This window comes from Carettochelys insculpta, chromosome 5 (genome assembly GCF_033958435.1).
Source record: "Carettochelys insculpta isolate YL-2023 chromosome 5, ASM3395843v1, whole genome shotgun sequence".
Taxonomy (NCBI): domain Eukaryota; kingdom Metazoa; phylum Chordata; order Testudines; family Carettochelyidae; genus Carettochelys; species Carettochelys insculpta.
The window spans coordinates 88511086-88533518 of NC_134141.1; the positions used below are offsets into that span (position 1 = coordinate 88511086).

General features: G+C 42.0%; 1 protein-coding gene and 1 pseudogene across 4 annotated transcripts; both read right to left on the bottom strand.

The window, feature by feature from the left end:
* Window positions 1-20: 20 nt before the first annotated feature.
* CENPH (centromere protein H) lies at window positions 21-20043 on the bottom strand. 4 transcript variants are annotated; one of them, XM_074994261.1, is made up of 9 exons: window positions 19766-20043; window positions 19316-19371; window positions 18724-18772; window positions 16335-16409; window positions 13565-13621; window positions 12936-12999; window positions 11066-11123; window positions 9363-9445; window positions 21-1258 (listed from the first exon to the last, which is right to left on the bottom strand). In XM_074994261.1, exons 1-9 carry the CDS (start codon window positions 19915-19917, stop codon window positions 1166-1168), a joined length of 687 nt encoding a protein of 228 aa, XP_074850362.1. In that variant the 5' UTR covers window positions 19918-20043; the 3' UTR covers window positions 21-1165. The 4 variants fall into 4 exon arrangements, with proteins under 4 accessions (XP_074850362.1, XP_074850363.1, XP_074850360.1 ...); XM_074994262.1 differs by having other exon boundaries at window positions 11072-11123; window positions 19766-20040; XM_074994259.1 differs by having other exon boundaries at window positions 9282-9445; window positions 19766-20031.
* Window positions 20044-20509: 466 nt separating this feature from the next.
* On the bottom strand, window positions 20510-21039 carry LOC142013934 (small ribosomal subunit protein uS9-like; annotated as a pseudogene).
* Window positions 21040-22433: the final 1394 nt, after the last annotated feature.

Sequence of the window (22433 nt, forward strand, 5' to 3'; positions counted from 1 at the left end):
CAAGATTCATGAGATGACAGACAGTGAGCATGACTCATTTTATTGAGGTTCTTAAGAAACAGACTTAAAACTACAGTATATAGTTCAATCTATTTTTGCATTTTGGAGCTTGACGACAACAGAAAGTCACACTTTCATCTTATGAGTTTTGTCCCAAACTTCAGACCATCACTTTGAATTTGTTACCTGCATTATTAAATAAATGCATTTCTCCTATCCAAAATGTTACTTTTTTACTTTAACTTTCAAGGATGGAGTGAAGTCTAGATATGAATCTGTCAAACTGTAAAGAATGAAGTTACAACTAATAGAGTAAGTTTGCTTTTTAGCAACTCAGGTAGTGGCCTATATAAAAATTCTACATGCCTTCTGCACACCCCCATTTTTTCCTGTGTTGGCTGAAGTGATTTAGGACAGAATTTTTATTGAAGCTGGTGTTAAGAGAGCAGCTTTAGCAGATAGCATGGATTAGTTGGCTTTGACAGTCATTTTGAAGTCATACAAAATAAAAATAAGCACTTATTTTTCAAAAAAAAAATGTTTAAATCATACAAAGACTTGTAGACAAACTGCTACATTGGTTATCAATTGTAGCCTTTGAAAATACTGACTGCACAACCTTTGTAGAATTAGTACTTTCACAATATACTGGGACATGTCATTAGAAACATGTATGGGGATAAGAGGAAGGAGGTGCCTCCACATTCTCTTGCACAGACTGACAGCAAGAGTCACACTTCATGGAGGAACAACATAACAGAAACTGCTATTCCAACTCTCAAGCATGAAAATGGGGGAAAAGAACAGAGTTTTGGTTCCAGCCTTCCATGTGCCAGCCAGTAGCAGATCGTGTTCCTTGCTGTGGAGGGCCTGAGATAGGTACAATCCTCTCCCTGACAGCTCCTGGAGTTGAGCAGCTACAAACTACCCCTTAGCCTCAGCCTAGGCCATTAAAATAATTATTTCATTTTGCACCAACAGCTGTGTAATTCCACATCTAAATCACCAGAGCAGAGGAAAAGCACTCGTAGAAAGGTCCAGTTTTCAAAGTCTCTGAAGTTGTCTTGCTATTGTTACCGTTGCGTATGTCAGTCTAGTTGACCTGTGGTTTATTGGTGCATATTATATAAAAACGATAGCTTAAAAAAGTAGTCTTGTGGCTTATTCAGATACAGTTCACATTTTTCTCAAGCTGCAGAACAATTGCTTTTAAAACTGGATCCGCTGCCCAGTTGACTTTACTTCCAATAATGATGCTCTGTAATAAGACAGTTACAATTAAATTTCACAGGAAAACCAGTTTAACCCCTGCCCCCTAAACATGTTAAAGCACTACTTCGTCACTTTAAAAAAAATGGCAACTTCTAAAGTTTAACTCATGACCTGAAAAAAAATCTCAAATTTTAATAACTCAAAATACAGAAAATGGATTATTTTAACACCTGGTGTATGATTTTGGTGCTGAGAACAGAAAGTATTAATTTCAGTGCAAAGGGTTTCTTCTTAAATCCAGAAATATTTCAGTGCTTACAAAAATGGAAGTTAGTTACTTGTAACTTGCATCTAGCTCAGTACAGTGACAGTTGTGATAGTGTCATCTTGTGGTAAAACCTTCTAGCAGCGTGAGCTAGAGCAGAAGGGCATTCAATTTTTTAAGGGAGGGGGTGTAGCATGATCAGCTATTGCAGGGTTTCCCAAACTTTATATAGTTGGGACCTGTTTTTTTCAGTACCTTTTTATGCAGCCCAAAAATATAAATGCATATTTAAAAAAATGCAAAGTGAATACATTGGCACTGTTATTTATTCACAATAATAGTACATAGGGATAATTTGTATATTTTGTAAGGACCAGTATTTTTTTCCAAGGACCGGTACTGGGCCATGGACCACACTTTGGGAAATGCTGAGCTATTGTGTCTCAGGCTTATCCATCTCATTAAAAATTTTGAAATGTTACTGTTTGTGTGTATATTCACATTTATATAATGATAAGTTTTTTACATTCTACATATTTTCTTACATGCAACTGCACTGGAGGATAGGGTCAAAATTCAAAATGGCCTGGACAAATTAGAGAAGTGGTCTGAGGTAAACAGGATGAAGTTTAATAAAGACAAATGCAAAGTTCTTCACTGAGGAAGGAAAAAATCAGTTTCACACATATAGAATGGGAAGCGACTGTCTAGGAAGGAGTATAGCCTAAAGTGATCTAGGGGTTATAGTGGACCACAAGTTAAATATGAGTCAACAGCATGATGCTGTTGGGAAAAAAAAAAAAAAGCAGATGTGATTCTGGGATATATTAACAGGTGTGTTGTGAACAAGACACAAGAAGTCATTCTTCCGCTCTACTCTGCACTGGTTAGGCCTTGGTTGGAGTAGTGTGTCCAGTTCTGGGCACTGCATTTCAAGAAAGATGTGGTGAAATTGGAAAGGGTCCAGCAAAGAGCAACAAGAATGATCAAAGCACTAGAGAACATGACCTATGAAGAAAGGCTGAAAAAACTGGGCTTGTTTAGTTTGGAAAAAAGATGATTGAGTGGGGACATGATAGCGGTTTTTGGGTAACTTGTTCTTCTTGGCCTCTGAGGATAGAACAAGCAGCAATGGGCTTAAACTGCAGCAAGGGAGGTTTGGTTTGGACATTAGGAAAAAGTTCCTAACTGTCACAGTGGCCAAAACACTGGAATAAATTGCCTAGGGAGGGTGTGGAATCTCCATCTCTGGAGATATTTAAGAACAGGTTAGATAAATGTCTATCAGGGATGGTCTAGACAGTACTTGGTCCTGCCATGAGGGCAGGGGGCTGGACTCGATGACCTCTCACAGTTCCTTCCAGTCCTAGCATTTTATGCTTTTATGTGGCGGAAGGGTTTTTCATATGAACATAACCGAAATTTCTAACAGTTTGGATTACATTAGGCAGGTTGGGGAGGCCCTGCTAATTGCAGGGTCAAAAAGTGGGGCCTGACGTAAAACGTCTGCTCACCACTGAGCTAGAGAACATTCATCCCCTACTCCATCCTCCCCTCAATAGCACTGATGTTGTGAGGGCAAGGCTATGTATTGGGCTGAGCTCTCTCCTCACCTCGGGTCCTTTCACCACAAAGCCAGAGAGAGAGAACAAAACAAGGACACTGACAGCAAGGGTAATGTGGGTGGGAACTGTGAACACAAAGAACCCTCCCAAACTGAAGTTAATCATCATTTTTTACTTGTGGCCATTCTCAACTTTTTTTTTTTTTTTTTTTTTTTTTTAAGAAGAGGTGTTCCACTGTACATGTCTATGCACAGCTGGGGAGACCTGAGGTCCCTCTGTTGCGTCATGCATGCTGTGCTTCCCCAACCTCTCTGTTCCCTTCTACCAGATCAGCTGCAGTAGAGAGGGGATAAAAGGTGGGTTGTGGAATGGACATGTGCCACACAGCTCAAAGAGCCAGTCACAGAATCATAACAGTTTCTTCTTCTTGGAGTGACTGCCCACGTCCATTCCACTTTAGGTGACTCTCAGGCACTCACATCTGGAGTTAGTTCAGAGTCTATCTGAACAACAAGGGGAGGACCACTCGTCTATATTTAACAGTTGCTGAACTGCTGAGATTGCATAGTAAGAGGCAAACGTGATGCTAGGTACCTGACCTAAGGTAGATTCCTGAGATGAAGGACATAGTATCAACTCCATCAGCAAACAAAATGGGGCTTAAAGACCTTACAGATGTCACACATGCCACTCACAAACCTCTCCCAAGCGCTTAAGGCAGCTGGGTTGACGGTTATGTAGCAACCCTAAACAGATACATATATTTTAAAAGCAACTTTGCATTACCATGCATTTTTGTATTTCCCTGTATCTTTTGACAGAAACTTTGTACTATTTTGTATCTTTGTATTACTCTTATTTTGTACTACTTTCTACTTTTATATTTGTTATTTTGTATTCATAAGCACTTTGTATCGGACTTCGTATTATAACTAAGACTCCATTTTGAGGGATGCGGTCTGCTGTATTAGCTTGTAAACCTTGTGCTGTTTCTGTGTGAGGATCGGTGTGTGAGAGATGCATCTGGAAATGTGAATATGGATGTTTACTAAGTTAGCCTCTGGAGCCAGCCGGTCTGTACAACGAAGACTTGGTGGCTGAAGAACAAGGGGAACTGGATTCTGCAGAAATAACCCATCTGGAGAGGACGATTAAGTCCTATCTGTAGGCGATGAGTCACACAGAAACCTTGGCCATGGGAAACGATCAAACCCGTCTGCCATTGACTGGTGACTCAGTGCCTGGAGCAGTGGGACAGAACTTGATCTGGATCAATAGAACCTGGCTCCACACCTACATTTAATCCATCTGGCCAGTGGATTAGAGTGAGCAACTTTTGGTAACAACAAGAAGTCCTGTGGGACCTTATAGACTAACAGATATCTTGTAGCATAAGCTTTCGTGAGCAAAGACCCAGGTCTGACGAAGGAGGTCTTTGCTCTTGAAAGCTTATGCTCCAAAATAGATGATAGTCTGTAAGGTGCCACAGGCCTTCTTGTTCTCGAAGATACAGTCTAAACACAGCTACCTCTCTGATACTAACTTTTGGTAAGTATAAGCAACCACAGGACCATCTGCGTGTGTGTGTGTGTGGACTGAGTATATTATATGCATATAATGTGGTTGTGTTATATTCTCAGTAAGTGTAGTATTCTTGCCTAATCCCTCTGAGAAGATCCTGTGTTCTTCTTAAAAGCATAACAGTTGCTATTAAGAATTGCCTTATCACAAGAATGGCAAGGTTTGAAACCCAGAGTACAGCATACCTCCAGTACCCAAACTGAGTGCTGGAACCAAGGGAAAAAAACAAAAACCTAACCAACCTACCCACCCACCCATTACAATTGTACATAGATTCTATTTACAGATTTTGACTAAAGACAGATTTAGAGGCAAGGACAGGGAGCTCCAAGAACTGTCATGAGCAGCAGGAAGGAATTGAGGAGGATCGGTGCAGCCTGGCCCTTTATGATGGTTCAGTGTGAACGAGAAAGTAGTAGGGTAACAATTCTCCAACTGGAGCACAAGAACACCTACAGTAGAATAGACATGTTTAATTGCTTGAGGAACCCTCATTACTTTGAGTGACTGCATGTTTCCATTCATGGGAAAGATTGATAAGCAGGCTAGGCAGAGTCCCAGCTGAATAGAGACTAAGGCACCACTTTGCGAAATCTGGTATCTTCCCTAGAAGCCAAATTCAAGGCATGGTGCTTATTGGAATTGTGAGCTGAAGTTGAAGCTCTAGCTTTGCAAATTTCAGCAATCTGCACCTGCAAAGCACAAGAAAAGGAAAAGGCCATAGCTTTGATGGAACGTTAGCAAATAGCAGTGGGTACAAGAACTCTGGGCAGCATGTAGTGTTCAGCAATAAATTGCTTAATCCATCAAGAAAGTCTGAAGAGAAATTGCATCTCTCTTGTGGTTCTTGGCATAACAGATGAACGAACAATCTAGAAGAATATTTACAAAAACTTTTAGTCCTGTTGAGGTAACACAGCAGGACTTTCCATGTGTATAGGATAGACTCTCCCCTCTTATTAGGTTCCTTCGTTGCATATTTTCATACTTCAGTTCATCAAAATCATTGCAAGTCCTTTGTTTTGTGTGGGATAGTTACCACCAGTACAAAGTGCTCCCATTTGGCAACTGAGAAAGAGCCCAAGGTCCAAAAAGAGATTGGTCATGAAAATAACAGGGCTAAACAGATCCTCAGGCAAAGAGCATCAGTAGCCACTCATTTAAATGGGGTAAATTAAAGTACCCTGAGGCCTCAGATAAGCTGCCACCCCAAAAAGATATTAAAAACTGGGGGTGCTGTAAAAATGCCAAATGGGAGCACTTTGTACTAAGTGCATCATTTAGATAGAGAACTGTAAGCAAATCCAGGTCCAACAATGAAGGGACTAAGGTAGCCAGAGTTAACAATATAAAGCCAAAACTTCCATGTGTACGTGTTCAAGACCCAACAGACTAATAGTCACAATCCACCATCCTTTTTCTGCAAACATTGGCCTCTCAGGTATTTAAGAACACTGCCTGCTTTTATCAGAAGAAATTTTTCCACTTCCACAGTAAGAACCACCTTGAGAGGGATTCCTAAAGTGGGAAAGATGAAAAATTGGGGGAATGTAACTTTTAGATTATTCAGGACAGCCCACTTCAATATTGCCAGTCTCCCTAGCAATTAGGATGTGGAGATTAAGAGGAAGAACCAAAAGGCAGGTCCCAATCACAATGGTCAATCTCCCTCTTGGTAAAAATCAAGTCTGGATTGGAGATGGAGTGAACTAGGGACAGCAGATCCAGCAGGAGATCTGGGAAACTGTCTTTTTGTGAGAATCTGCAATGGTCCTTGGAAGAGAGAGAACTGGAGGATCTGTAAGATGAACACCCACATCTTCTAGTATTGGCTTCCTGATGGGGAACAAGGACCTCATACTTGGGGAAATAAGACTTCTGTCAAACACAAACCCTGTATTCACACTTGGATCAGACATGTGCAGTGGTATTAAGAGTTGAACCTAGACTCCCCATCGTGATAGAACTCCCTGGAACTAATGATTCAGGAACAGACAGTAGACCCAAACAGACAATATGAGGTCCGGTTCTGATTCAAGTCCATCTGTCACGACACTGACAGTCGGGGAGAAACCAATTTGTGTTATAGGGCTATAGCACTCTTGTTTGAATCAGACAGAAGCAGTAGTTCTCATGCACAGCAACCAAAACTGCTAAGAGTCATCACTTTGTCCTTATGCCTCCTTTTGTTTGGTCCCACAATGGTCATCACCAATGACACTGATGACCCCTGATTCTGATGCAGCAAGCAAGTCTGTCTTTTTAATCTGGAACTGAACATCAAAGTTAATTGTTCTGCAGTTGCAGTTCTGCCAGGATTGGAAAGCTATAAGGCATGAGGTATGACAGTGAAAAGGATGGCCAAACCGTCTCTTGACCACTCCTCTGGAACCAGTAGGGTTTGGCCGCTTAACAGAGGGAACCACAGCAAAGTGATCCAGTGCTGACTGTGGACACAGCCTCTTAAAACCCTTCAATTCTTTGCTGCTGAGGTACCACGGGGCCAAAACTGGCCTTTTTCTGGAGGACTACCAATCAATGGACTATTTGGATCTAGGTGGTCTGGTCTCAAGGTATTCCTTCAGAAGGAGCTGAAGGCAAGTCTTCCTATGCTTATGAGGGCTGGGAGTAAAGGTCCAACAGATTAAACCCCCAGAAAATTAATTACCCAGGCATTTCAGACATTGTACATGGCTGGATGCTAGAAAGATGGGTAGGCAGTAAGATTACCTCTAAAATCACAGCTTCTCCTGTTTCTTTATAACCCAGAACTGAAAATGAATCACTAACAGCTCATGCCGGCTATTGAGATGATAAACTCTAGTGCAGGGATCAGCAGTCCCCAGCACGCATGACACTCTTGGCATGCAAGCCGATTTTCATTGGCATGTGAGGGGGGAGCTCAGCCCCACCCCCTCCTACCCATTTAGCAGGAAGGTTGGTCAAAGCCATGCCACCAGTGGACTAACCAAAGACCAGCTAATGCTACCAACCACCACCTAATAAATAAAGATGCAGAGCTCTACCATTTATCAATGAAGCTGTTGTAAGTAGAACTATTAGTGACTTTAAAAAAAAAAGTATCACAGGCACTTGACTTGGACTATATAGAGAAGTGGTGTCCAAAACAAATTCACCCGATCGCCACACTCCTGCCGTGAGATTATTCATCACAGCGGGAGCCGCTACTGTACGATTGCCTCGGAGCAGCTGCCTCCACCATGTGGTGAAGTGTGTGTGCAGAGCAGCCGGATGGGTGCCCCATCTTTGCGGCTCTCCTCATCTGCATTCACCACATCCCACTGCAATGGGGAGCGTATTGGACACCGTTGGTATAGAGGTAAAAAGGTCAAATTTTAGCATGCTGCCTCAGAGAGGTTGATGACCCCAATCTAGAGAGACTGAAGAGGTTCACATCAGTCAGTGGCAATGAAGGAACTGAAGTGAAGAGAATGCTCTACCCCTAAAACATTGCGCCTTCAGTACATAAGTGATGCTGAGCAAATGGACAGATAGCAAAAGAGTGCTCTTGTTCAGTAGTTCTTTACCTTCTTTCATAGGCAGGCTCCCATTTGCAATTTTTTTAGAAGTGCAGATACCTTTAGAAATCTATTGTCTTTATATATAAATTAATTCTCTTCAGTCAGTTTTCAGTCTTTCAGTCCAAGTGGACCCCTCAGACAGTCTTCAGACACCAGGTTAAGAACCATAGCTCCAGCTGATGCTGTTAGTAGGTGTTGCCACAAGGCACCACAGTACTCCAACTGGGCATATGCACAGCTACTCAAAAGAACAAGAAAAAACATGTACTTATCAGGATCACTGTTCCCTATAAGCTGAGTGGCCGCTCAGAAGAGATTCAGGTGCCTCACAGCTGATTAGCAGAGGGCCCACAGCCACCCACAATAGATAGCATACATTTCTATCAGTGGCGCACATCTGCACATGCCTTGGTGAACATAAAATGTACTACACCCATGGATGGAAAAAAATTAGAGGGAAAACTGATCAGGACCTTAAAAACGGAAGTACCTTCTCATACTTAACATTGCTTTAGTAACTCCATGCTTATCAATATACCAACCTATGGTAATCAAAGGACCATTCAAACACACAAACATGGGGGACTCCCTCTGAAATTTTCCCTAAATGCCCCTAATTTTTACAGAAGGAGATGATACAGTCCCCAGTCCCTCTCCTCTTAATATCCAAAACATGCCCCTACTTTTCTTCCACCTTAGGCTTTTAATCTCATGTTCATAGCTAATTAGGATGTAATGGATACTCAACCAGAAGACCCATCATAACATTTAAGTATAAGAAAAGGGATAACAAATGGATAAAAGTCTGGTAAATACCATTTCTACAACTAAATAATAGCTACTAAAAAACAGTTTAAGATAGTTTCAGATTCTCAGTCTTTGAAGTACCAAAATCATGATATTTACATGAAGGCTAGTTTTCAGTCATAAAAACTTATAATTTTTAAAAGAGTAAATTATTCAAAAGACATTTTGAGAGATTCTATAACATATTTTGGTTGAATAAATATCCAACATCAAAATAGTTGGGTGCCTAGGAAAGTTGTGTTTGGTTGAGACACAATAGAAATGAGACTTACAAATTTCTCTGATTTTCAAAGCAACAGATCAAGTTACCTGGAAGATATTTTGAATTAATGTGGTCATCTGTGTTTCTTTCTGCAAGTTTCTACATATTCTCTTTAACATTTCACCTACTTCCATGCCCTCCAGTTCCTCTTTCTGTTTTTTTTTCAGGGTGTGTATCTGTAGCAGTTTGCGTTCTCCAGCTTGCTTTAGTGCTATTCAATTAACAGAAAATAAAAGATTAGAGCTATACCGGAGAAAATTCTAGAAAACATATTGTAGGGAAACAACTCCTTGACTGACAGAATGATGCCCAATCTTAATATATTTTGTTTCGATTCTGTGAAGAGAAAACAACGAGAAGTTGTGTGGCACCTCATAGATTAAAAGATCAATTGACACATAAGCTTTTATGGGTAAAGACCCACAGATGCACTGGAGTGGAAATTCCAGGCTTCTTCTTGTTTTTGCGGACACAGACTAACATAGCTACTCCTCAAATACTTGTCTGTGAAGAGATTGTTCCAAGAAAAGTTTAGGTGCCCTGGATTTCTAAAAAACACACAATATATAGATCTTTACAAATATACATTATGAAGTAATTTGGTTTAATAATGATTTTAAAGAAATCCAAATTCAATCCCTGACCAAATCATGTAGGCATGTTACCACCATGTACTTTCTATCCTCCCCTACTGCTATTCTTTACAAAGAGATCTTTACGGATCAGACTTTTCCTATTCTGCTAAAAGATTAAACAAAAGGTACAGTATGTCAAAATGGTATATGAAGAGGTTTTGTAAGATAGGAGTTAGTTGTTCTAAAGCACATTAAAATGAGGTTTAACAGGAAACAATTATATGATTCTGCACTCTTTTGAATGTCACCAGTCACTTTGTCCTAAACCAGGGGTGGGGAACCTTTTTTCCCCCAGGTTGGGGGCCACTGACCCATAGACAAATCAGTTGAGGACCACACACGAGAAGCAAAAAACAATCCTCCCTGATGTGGTCCCTGATTGTATGGAGGCTAGGGCTATGGAGTCTGGACAGGAGGGAGGGTGAAAGGGCAGGAGAGGGCTGAGGATATGGGGTCTGGGCAGGAGGGAGCAGGGTGAAGATGAGGAGTCTGGGTGGGAGGGAGAGAGTGCAGGAGAGGGGTGTGGGGTCAGGAGCAGGGTGTGGGGTCTGGGAGGGAAGGAGATGGTGCAGGTGGGGAATCAGGATTGGGATGGGGTGCACGAATGTTCAAGGGGTACTGGGTCTGGGCAACAGGGGTGCACCTTACCTTTGCAGTGCCCCCTCCCGCCAGGCACAGTCCTCTGCTGCTCTGATTGGCTGGAATTCCAGCAGAAGTAGGAAGCCTTCAAGCAGGCTACAAAAGCCGCTGCTGCTTCCCCTCCCTTTTCCCGTCTGGGGAACAGCAAGGGAGCTGAGAGACACTTCCTGCCCTCTGGCCAAGCCTGGAGTCTGGATCTGGCCTGCAAGGCTTGGGGTTCTAAACCCTCCACCCCACAGCAGGCCAGATTCTATGGAGGCAAGCCCTCAGCTTTGGGGTCCAGATCAAGGCAAGCCACAGTCCAGAGCCAGATCACGGGCTGGGGGTTCCCCACCCCTATTCTAAACCACAGTACTGTCCTACCTGCATGCAGACATTCAATATATCAGCTCACTTTCCACGTACACATCATACTTAATTTTTAGGATGTTTTACGTCTAAATCAGATTTTTGCAGTTATACAAGCTGTTACATGCAGTTGTCAGCAGACTCTTTGTAAACCTTGTCACAAAAATTTGAATCCGAAAGAAGGTAAGACGATATAAACAGTTACATACACTCACCGAATCTCCTTTTTTTAATCTCATTCAGTTTTTCTTCCAACTCACGTACTTGCTGTATTAAACAAAAAGGATTTAGGACATCTTGATATTAATATGTTGCTTATCTGTAGCACTGTGTTTAATACAGGGGAGGGGAACCAATGAGCAGTGGGGGTGGGGGATCAAAGGGCCACAAGAAGTGAGAAAAAAACCCAACCCTCACTGATGTGACTCCGACTGAGACACCTCATTCCTCTTGCGTTCAAACTCCATGAGGGAAGGGAGGGGAAACGACCAAGGCTTCCCTAGGCCAGATTTTCTCTTGTGGGGGCCCAAAGCTAGTAGATTTTGTGGGGTGGAGGGTCTGGGTAGAAGTGGGCTGCATGAGGGTTGAGGACACTTACCTGCACAGCTCCCCAAGGGCACACCTGACTCAGTGTCCCCAGCTGCTTGATCAATGGGAACAGAAGAAAAGAAGCTTCCAGGCAAGGAGTTCCCTGTGCTCCCATTTCCCCACTTGTGGAGAGGAAGAACAAAAGCATGCAGAGCTGCTTCCTCCTCCTGCCTGGCAGAGCCTACTAGCTGGATCTGATCCCAACTTGCCTGCATCTGGCCTACGAGGCTCAGGGCTACCCACTGTGGCAGGTGAGTGGGAGGGAGGGAACCCCAAAAGCTGAAGTTTTCCCACCCCGATTTAAATCGGTAATAACCCTGTACACAATATAAACTAAACAGAACACAATTAGGTAAAGTGCCGTTCTTCACTGAGCAGATATTCATTGAATATGCAATTGTGTGTCGTAGTGAATTTTTTAAATATAATTTTATTATTGTCAGTGTGAACCAGATTTATGTATTTATTTATTTTGGGGGTTGTGTATCAAGTGCCACATGCATGACCATTTGTTCATTTTCACTGTTTTCAAATTCTGCCTTTCCTTACATCTGTGGACATCACTGAGAACAATACCTTTTCAATACCTTTGTTAAAGGTGATGCACGAACCAGGAAAAAAAAAATCCAGTTTGACTTTAAGATCTCCAGATCACTTCTGCATGTGACTTACTATTACGCAACACACTGATTAAAATAAATAGCACTATACAAAGTCAGCAAGGCACATATTAGATCAACTAATAAGTGGTCAATAGATCTCTATGCAGCGTGTGGTGGCCACACCTGCCACTCCCACTGGCCTCAGTTCCCATTTAATGAGTGCTGGGCATGGGAGTGGCATGCAGAGCTTTCTTGATTGTCCCTCTATCTATGGTCCAGAGGCGCATGCCGGTGAGGAGGTGCTTGTGGCTCCAGCCCCTCAGGGGATTGACGAGGCTCATGGCTTCCAGCCTGAGGCACAAAGACTCTCTGTAGGCTAGATGAAATGAAGCACTAGGCTAAATTCAGCCCACAGGTACCCCACCCCTGCCTTCAAGTCTGAATTTACAACTAGCAATCTGAAAAACATCTTTTTAAATCATAGACTAAATTTAATATAAAACTACAATCAAAATGTAAATATGGATCACACAATGTCTTGAAAAATAAAATATTTCCTAGAGTAGATTTTAATGCATTAGGTTTCAGACTCTTGACAGCAGTTACGTTGCTCTGGCTAATGTCCTTTCCTCTCTTCAGCTATTTATTAAAATTGCTGTAGGTTAATTTCCAGCAGACTGATAGTCTCAAACACAAATGTACAGCATCTATTATCCCCATAATAGGTTCAATACCAACATAAATCTCCAAATTAGGATGTCAGGCTAGACAAAGAGTTTTCTCCTAAAAGAAAAAGATCACCTTTCAGAACTATGTTTTAAAAAAATATTTTGGTAACCCATAAAAGTCTGAAAACAAATTAATAATTAGCAATACCAAAGATACTTGCCTGCTGAGATTCAAGGATTGCAGAACTAAGCATTAGTATGTGTTTTAAAGTTTCCAAAATCAACCTAATGAGAGAATAAATACCAAACCATAAATTAACACTGCGAACATTTTAACCATAACGATTTGGATTAGGGAAGACTGTTGCTGTAGCATAATTAAAAGCATATGTGCTTTTAATACTTGAAAAAGTAGACATTTATGCTAAATGCAGTTCAAGATATCAAATATTTTCTTCGCACCCATATGGGATCAGCAGAATTTAATGATCAACACTTCTAGCTCTGTGTAAAAGGCACCGTAATGGTTAGCAAGTGCCGTAACACTGGCAACAAAATGCAAAACATCATCTGGGTTAAGAAGTGATCTAGAACTTTTGCATTCAGGTTTAGTGGTGAAGGCATCACGGAGGTAGAGCATTTTTATTTCCTCAAATAGAAGATTATCCAAGCCAATTGTTCAGAATGCATCCTGAAGAACCATTTTTAGCTACCGAGCATAACTGTACAATGATGTAGCCATAAACAGAATGGGGAAAGCATATTAAAAGTAAATGAGGTAATTTGGCAGTTTCCCTGCTCTAGAGTGTCAAGTTTACCCCTTAGCTCCCCACCAAAAAAAGCACCTTACTTTGAATCGCCGTCATTATATCGCAGTTTGGTTCTGAGGGCATCCATAAGCTGAATCCTACATGTGATGGGGAAAGAGTAAAACTAAAGATAAATCTGAAAGACAAGCTGAATTCTAAGTATCCGTTTTTTCTCTCATATTTGGTGCATGTATATTTTACATGATGACGACACCTAAAATGTGTAGTATCCGAGAATCCTCCTACAAACAGTCATAAAGAACATAATATTCTCCCTCCACATTCTGAGTGTGTTGAAGTGGGAATGGTCTCCAACCACGCTTTAATTCTTTAATTTATTTGAGTAATTCTCCTTAATCTAAGGCTCTCAAGGGGAGGGGTGGAAAGGTGTGCAAGGATGTGGACCTCCATGGGGGAAATCAAATGCCAATGTAGGAGAGCCACTGCACAAAAGTTGCATTTTAAAAATATATGATAATTTGTCCCAGATCCATCACTCTGTTCCAGTAAAGCAATGCACAGTTGTTAATTATTAATATATATAATTGTTATTATACAAGACAAAGATTTTGGGGGCAGGATCTCACAAACAAGCAGAGTGAACAATTAGATGGTTTGTGTGATGACGAAGTCATGCTAGAGCAGGCGTGTCCAACCTGCGGCACGCGGGCCACATGCAGCCCTGGACAGCTAGTAATGCGGCCCCACAAGATCATAAACTTTTAACATTATTACGTGATTTATATACATTAACTATATTATATATTTTGTACGCGGCCCAAGACTATCTTCACTCATTGCGGCCCAGGCAAGCCAAAAGGTTGGACACCCATGCTCTAGAGCATCCCTTATCAGGCATGACATCATAGGTCACCTCTTCCTCACTTCCCTGCCCCAAGCGATAAATAAGAGTGCCCACACATCCCATTTTTAAGGGTCTCATTTCTTAAAGACAGCCATAATCACAGGTAGAAGCTCACTCAGATACACTTAGAGACATTCATCCTTCATATTAAGCCCAATAGTTTGTCTCATTCTTTCTGGAGACTCTCCTGCTCTGTGTCTGAATATCTGTGGATAAGGAATTCTTTGTGGGTTATCCCCTCCCAGTACTTCCTTAAGCAGGAATTCCCACAATTCCTCTTTGGAATTGGCCTGTATTAATTAGCTTCGCACTTTCTCCTTATCCAGGAGTCTCCCCAGTCTCCTCCTTGGAGCTGGGTTCTGTTAGAAAGATCTTCTATCTAGACAATCTAAGCACAAGCCTTCATCTCTCTCTGGGAGCTGTGCTGTAGACTAGTTAGTTGAGGGGCACTGGGAAACACTACAGTATTTAAGATTTAAAGAAAGCAGTCATTCATTTTGTGCTCAAGGAGTTTCTGAAGCCATTGAGGTCTCACTGGAAATTTGGTACATTAGACAGCGGACGGAGACCTCTCTGGCAAAGGTGAGGCCTGGTTTGCGCTAGAAAATTAGGTTGACTGAACTACACTCATCAGGAGTTTGAAAAATTCACACTCCAAGTGCTGTAGTTAAGTTGACAAATCCTCAGCACTGGGTCAATGGAAGAGTTCTTCCACTGACATAGCTATGACCTCTTAAAGGAGGTGGTTTACCTACAATGATGGAAGAAACCTTCCACTTGATATAGCTAGTATTTACACTGACCTGCTACAACAGCAAACCTATACCACTATCATGCTGTGTGTATAGACAAGCCCTTAAATTAAGGCAATATTTTTGCAAGTGTTACCATTTTCGTAAATCCTCCCAAAAAGTTTTTTACCCTCTAATTTTAGTCAAATCTGTTTTTTCTCACAAATAAATAAAGACGGTCATTTAAACCCATCTTTTCAGGATCAGACCCCAAGTCTGGTGAATTATTTGTTTTCTCCTTTTTATTTCCTCAAACAACAAGCAACTGAATCAGCAGATTGTATACACTAACAAATGTATTATAAAAAGCATAACAAGCTTTTATGAAAGCTAAAAACCCACTGATTAACATGCATTTTACAAAAAATATTAATACTATATGAGGAATTATAGATACTTAATAACAATAATGTACTTTAAAGCTTGTGACTAAACACAGCTTTTCTCCCCGATATGAAGGAAGGGAACTATCTACCTGTCTCCCGTGAAATTAAGCCAGATATGACCAAAAACGTGTGAAATCCTATTTACATACAAATCAGCATGGGAATAGGAAGTCCACAAGAAAGGAAAAATAGCATGAGATCATCTGAGGCTGGAAAGAAAACAGTTTGGGCATATATAAGGAGAGGATACAGCATCTATTTGCCGGACAGACAAGGGGCCTGGTTTCTTGCAGGCAAGGGAACTGAAGTCTCTGGGAAATTACTATAAGTTAAAAATTTGCTTAGGCAAATATCTTTCACCTAGGAAGACAAGAGAAACCAGTGCCTCATACTTCTGTGGAATGCCCTGATAAAGTCTGTCATGGCTAGAAAGATTGGTACAAAAATTTCTCCTGAAGCAAGGTTGGTGGAGACCAGAGTGTGGCAGTTGTTTTCTAGGCAAACTGGTGGGGTCAGAACGCTGAACTAATACTGTATACTTGTTTGCTGGCTGTTGGCATCCAGGCAGTGAACCACAGCAGCTGAGCATTTAAGGCATCCCAGGATTACAGGACAGATAGATTGTGGATTTCACCCCTAAATGTGGTACCACCATACTGACATTTCTAATGTCATTTTCACCTATAATTCATGGGTTCAACATTAGTAAATCTTATGTAGTACGGCTAGTACTTAAACAACATTTCAGAAAAAAAATTAAGAGCTTTACCTTTGTAACACCAGTGTTTTGTTTTGAAAGGAGACTTTCACTTGTTCCATTTCTCTTTCCAGATCTTCTATGGTACTAAAAACAAATGCAATAGCAGAAAACTTAGAATTCTATGGACATCAAGCAAAAACTACACACTTTACATAAAACATAGTTACACTCCCTTCTTTTGGAGTAAGAATTTCTTCCAGTATATTATTGAAGAACCTCTTTAAAAAGCAGAGGATGACTGATTATGGTACCATTGTGCCACTAGTAATCACATTACATATGTTTTTGCTCTGCTTTGATACCAGTTTGATTTCTAGTGCTAGGGTAGAAAGAATATTTGTATAAGGATTTGGAGGAACAAAGTTAAAGGGAATCACTTAGACCCACCTATTCACTGACTTCGGCCTCCCCTTCTCCAACTAACCACAGGAGGCGACTGGTAGCCACCCCTTTTTGACTAAACTCTTTTCTATGAAAACAAGAAGTCCTGTGGCACCCTATAGACTAACATGTTTTGGAGCATAAGCTTTCCTGGGCAAAGACCCACTTCGTCATTTGAAGCTTATGCTCCAAAATATCTGTTAGTCTATAAGGTGTCACAGGACTTCTTGTTGTTTTTTGAAGATACAGACTAACTCAGCTACCTCTCTTCTATGAATTATTCTTTTGATCTTTTCTCTACGAAGCATCATCACCTCTGTTGTCTCCAGGCGATCTTTAATACTCAGAGGGAAACCGGTATTCCTTTTGTCTCATGAAATTCACATAGTTGTCAAATCTCAATGAAAGTGTAAACGGGCTCCTTAGGAAGATGTTGGCAGCCTGCAAATTCAATGAACGTTCTAAAGAACCCACACCTGCTGTCACCATAGCATCAATAGCAGCCTGTCCACCAGGAGTACCCTGGAGAAGCCTATAGCAGGAGAGGGAAAGTAAGCTCTCTTCCCTATTCTGAGCCCAGTATCTGGTCAAAGCTCATCATTCACATTCTATGGGCACCAGATGGAAAGGAAACTCCCTCAACTCCCAAGGTGTCAAACAGAGTGCATCAGATAAAGCTCCTCTCAGTGATTCCAATATCAGAGTTAGTCCTGTAGCCTAAATTACATAAGTCTGTGCTGCTGTATTGAAAGCTAAGGTTTCAAATCCTCCCTGATGAGACATCTGTATCAAACCCAGGAGAACGCACAACCCCTCTCCCCCCAAACCTTAAGTTAAAAGAAGGTTATTTAGCTTCAAAAACACTAGCATATGGAAGTTAGGAAGTGCCGGATCTATAATTGTTCATGCAAGCTTAATTCAGTGTCACTGAACATACGCATTATGATCTTTAATTACATGATCACAATCTATTTTTCCATAGGAATCCTGTCTCATTCAACCCACAACTTGGATGCACAGAAAAGGCTGCATTAAGACTGCATGAGAAATCAAGAATCTGGCAGTTTCTAATATTAAATGGTCAGTTTTGCAAGCTAAAAATAGTATTGACTCTTTCCTATGTAATAATATTGCAGAACTAGCATCACCACATGAATGTTAGATTTTTAATTCTAGGCCACAATACTAGAAGCTCCTACTGTCCCTCAGTAGTGCAAAGCAGCACTCAGAACTAGTGCAAAAAAACTACAGTCATGATTCTTCTCTGATTATGGGTGCTTAAAACATATCTAACAGAACAAAAATTCTATTTTGAACAGATTTGGGGAGGAGAAAAGCAGAAAGGGGAATGCCTTCACTTTTGTAGTCAAAATCAGCATTTTAAAGACTAGGAAAAAAGTGAGAACATATTAGAGAGTTGTTTTTTTTTTCCCCACCCTGTGAATAATTATGAACATTTGTTTGAAACGGCATCTTTTGAGTTTCTGATGCTGAAGTCTTTGAACTCTGAAAGGGAATATCTAAAATTTATCTAAACTCTTTAAAAGAATATTAGAAATAGTCTGATTGTCACAACCTGTTACAAAAGTTCATTCACTTTTTAAAAGTTCTCTTTATTATAAAAAGCATAATTAATAAAGAGGAACCAGTAACCTGAAAGCTCAGTATAGTTTTGGATACTAAATGCAATTTATCATCTGAATGCCTAACATATGCAAAATACTTTAATAGACATACATAAGATTCTGTTCTTTTTTTAAAAATGGAATTTAGTTTCACACTTGAATATTTGCAGCTAAACCCCAGCTAGCACGATGGTGATGAGAGAGAAGACACATCAACTGAAAAAAATATTTGGGGCAAGGGGGTATTGAATAATTTTTCCCCCTTTCCTCCTGTGCATTCCACAAGTGAAATTAAAGCTCCAATAATTAACCAGACACTCTTATTTTAAAAAGAAAGAACTTGACTGCTTTCCCTTCGCCCTTATCTTAAAAGTAGTTATCAGCACACGTACGGCTCAATTAGCTTTTCTTCTATGGCTTGGTCAGGAATGTTTTCTTCACCTACAAATCAACAGTATTTTTAAAATTAATGAGATTGAAAACAAAATCTGTTTGAATATGCGAGATGTCAGTTGAACAGATTTCTGAAAGCCTTTATTATAGTTTTAACTTTGTCATGATATTGAAAAGGATCTGATTTGAAATGCGCCCCCCGCCCCGAAAAAAGAAATCACACCGTTAGTATAGGATTATAATTTTGCAGCCAAAGAGGTTGGATGTTCAGTGCAAGAACAAGGTATTTTACACAAAAATCTGAATAAGAATCTTGTCTGCAAAGAAGAGTCACTTCAAAATGTTTACATTCTCAACTTTTATTACTGTAATATCAGCCAATCTTAAATAAAGTGTGCAGGTATGTTATTGGCTGTTATGACATGTGCACTTACTTGCATTTCACAAACACAGTGAAGAACAGAAAAGAAAAAAAAAAAAGATTTAAACATGAACAAAGCCAGGAAGCTGATGCAAAACAGATGACTTTATCTATCTCCTTCATTCCTACAGAGCTAATGGACAGGAACCAAAGACAGACAAAAGACTAACCTGCATGAAACGCTGTATTATATTCGGTAAGTTGTTGTTTTATTTGATCTCTCAGTCTAGAAGAGGAAATAAAAGTAAAATAAAAGTGGCAGTTTTGTTATTTATTTAGATCTGACATGTTAAAGAGACACATGATCCAAGGCTCTAGACATGAAAACACCACAAAGACAACAAATAACGCCCCCAAAGCCTCCAAAAGGAAGACAGCTAAAAAAAGCCTCCTCTCCGTCCATTTGGTGTCAGGGGAGCGCATCTTCTGCCCTCTCCAAAGCCGAGCTGGCGGCGCACCCACCAAAACGGGTGCAAGTTCTGGGGGGTTGGCTCGATTGCACCCCAAAACCCGCCGCAAGTCACACTAGCGCGGCCAGGGGATAACGATGACTCCGGTGCCATCTCCCCGCAGCGCTGGCGCGGCTGCCTCCCGCCCCGGGGCCGGGCCGCAGCACTGACCGGAGCAGCGTCACCAGGTCCAGCTCCTCGCTAGCCGTACCCGCCAGGCCCGGGGCTGGGCCGGCCTCCACGGGCCCACCGACGGCAGCGCTGCAGGCCGCCAGCTTCCCCAGGGCTTCACACACCCCCTTCACTCGCTGCAGCGGCTCCATCCAGGCGGCAGCAACAACGCTCAACCGCCGGGCTGCGCCTTCAAATAGCCCGCGCACGTTACTAGCGCCATCGATGAAGCCGCCAGCGGCTACTCCTGGCTGGCGACCCGAAATATTTCCGGGCTCGGCATTCTGCTCTCAGGTCTGATGGGAGGATAGTCCGCGCGCGCAGGGGCGGGACGGCAGGGTGGATTGGGGAGGGCGAGGCTCCAGCGGTACCATCAGGGAGGGGGAAGGAGAGAGACGTGGCTCCAACAGGGAGGGGGAGAGCAGGAGGAAAAGGGCGTGGCTCCTGCAAGGAAAGCGCGGGGCGGGGCTCCAGCGGCCCTAGAATGGAGAGGGATGGGTTAAGTGTACCCAGCTGGAGGCACGGAGTTGGCGCGGAAGGCCGTGTCTAGGAGAAGTCCCCGGAGGAGAGCGAGGCAGTCATTTACGAGCTCTGGGGTCTCCTGTCCAGCCCTGCACCCGCCATGGCTCAGCGGAACGATGAATTTTATTTGCGAGTGGTTTGTTTGTTTTAACATTTAGAAACTTTAAATATTTATTTACCGTTCCTTATATTTATTGCAAGACACAAGGGTAAAGAACAATTTTAGCAGTAAAACTTATGGTGGAGTGCATGGGCACCAGGTCCACCAAACTTCTTGGACTCTCAGTGATGTGGATCTGCAACTAGCCATGTTCTAGCATACTGGATTGTGAAAGCCTTGATTTTCCTTCTTGGAGGCTTCATCAACATGCTTCTGATACTAAGCCACCAGTCCTTTGGAAATAGACTGAGCAATTGTGTATGCTTGTGCTACATGGCTACTAGACTTGACAGACTCTGATGTCAACATCAGCAAGGGGGTCCTTGCCTAGCACAGGTTCATGCAGTTTGTACTGCAGGGTTCTATGCTCAATCATTTCCAGGGGCCTTCCATTCACTTTAAAGAGACCATTTCCTCTTTTGCAGTGAGCAACAGCAGTAGCTGTTTTCTTCCACCTAACAGGCTGGACTTTCTGGAGGGGCCCAGTGGGCAGCACAGCTCCTTCTACCAGTGTTTTGCTCTCAGACCCATCTTTGGTGTGACCTGATCCATACGAGTCCTTCCCTTTTGTCAGGTTCCATACCCTGATCATCCCACAGTTCAGCCCCAGCCTGACATTTCATTGAGCTTGTCCTGTGAATTCTATCATAAATACAGCTGCTTCTTTGCTTTCGAACTGCCCAGGTGTAGCACTGTATAATGCTTGTGCCAGATGTTTAAGTGCACTTGTACCATTAGAGTAAGCATAGTGGCTCTGCAGATGCCATGCATACAATTCTTGGAAGCTTGAACAAAACTAGCTTGAGGCTAAAGCGTGATTTGCTAGCTCTTTTAAGGAAGCAATACCTGTAATTCTCTACATGCCAACTGTTTAAGGCCTCTGACATTTTTATTAAATGTATTTAAAATATTTGATTTTATCATTACCCCACTTTGGCCCTCCCTCTTTCTAGGATTTGCAGGGACATGCTAGCCCAAGCCTGCTAGCAGAGCTATGTTGCCATTGGATGGTTTGGTGCAGTTACTCTGGGTCCTGCATTTTGTGGGATGTGGGGCCTGGGTGGAACAAGAGACAGCAAAAACTTAACTGGCCCTTGCTGGCTCCCACCATAGCCTGGAAAAGGGATCAGGGCCTGTGGAAGGACTACAGGCACACCAGAGACAGGGTGTGAGAAGCTACCTTGATACTTGAACCCTCTCCCCTAACTGGAGCCAAGAGGGGTGCTACCCAGCTGAGTACTGTGTTTCTACAGAGAGTGCACATAATGTTCTGCCATGGAGGGAAAAAGTTAGAGGGAACCCTAGACAGCCAGGGCCCTGGTCTCCTTACAAGCAACACTGGTCCACTAAGCCACCACTCAACCCAAGTCTAAGTTAAAGGATTTAAGTCTAGACAGCTCACTATAGCTGAATTTGTATTACTTGTGACTTAGACTTTGTAGAAATACCCCTGACTGATACCTACCTTTATGCATAATACAGAATTTTTGTCCCATCACTTTGAAGTTATGTATTCTCAAAGAATCCTCTTTAATCTCAGGCTGTGCTCACTGTATGCAACAGTCCACTTCAGGTTATAAACATGACAGCTGGAGCTTACCTTGCATCTTATTTTACCTGGTTAGGCAAACAAGTAACTATTTGGAATAGTGTGGAAAATACAGTACTCAAGTTATGCCAGAGTTACATGAAATTCAAGTTACACAAGGGCACATGTGAATGCAAGTGGTGATAGGAGCCATGCACCCAGTCTGCCTGCTTTGCAGCCAGAGAAGGAGCAGGGGGACCTAGAGCTCCTTTTTAAAGGCAACTCCTGGGGCTGTGGCAGGTGAGGGTGCCAGATTTTGAGTTGCACTTAACTTGTGTTTAATGTGAGTTAAGTGCAACCTCAAAAGTCAGGTACAGTAGAGCCTGCGTGCATAAGTCAGAATCCTTTCATGCAGTCTTGGAGTTCTGAGCAATTTATTGTAGCACTGTTGAGCCTGA

Coding starts and splice junctions, on each gene's coding strand:
- CENPH (XM_074994259.1), bottom strand. CDS start 19,917: ATGGAGCCGCTGCAGCGAGTGAAGGGGGTGTGTGAAGCCCTGGGGAAG. Junction 18,773..19,315: donor TAATACAGCGTTTCATGCAG/GTTAGTCTTTTG, acceptor GTTGATTTGTAG/GTGAAGAAAACATTCCTGAC. Junction 13,622..16,334: donor AAAACACTGGTGTTACAAAG/GTAAAGCTCTTA, acceptor CATCACATGTAG/GATTCAGCTTATGGATGCCC.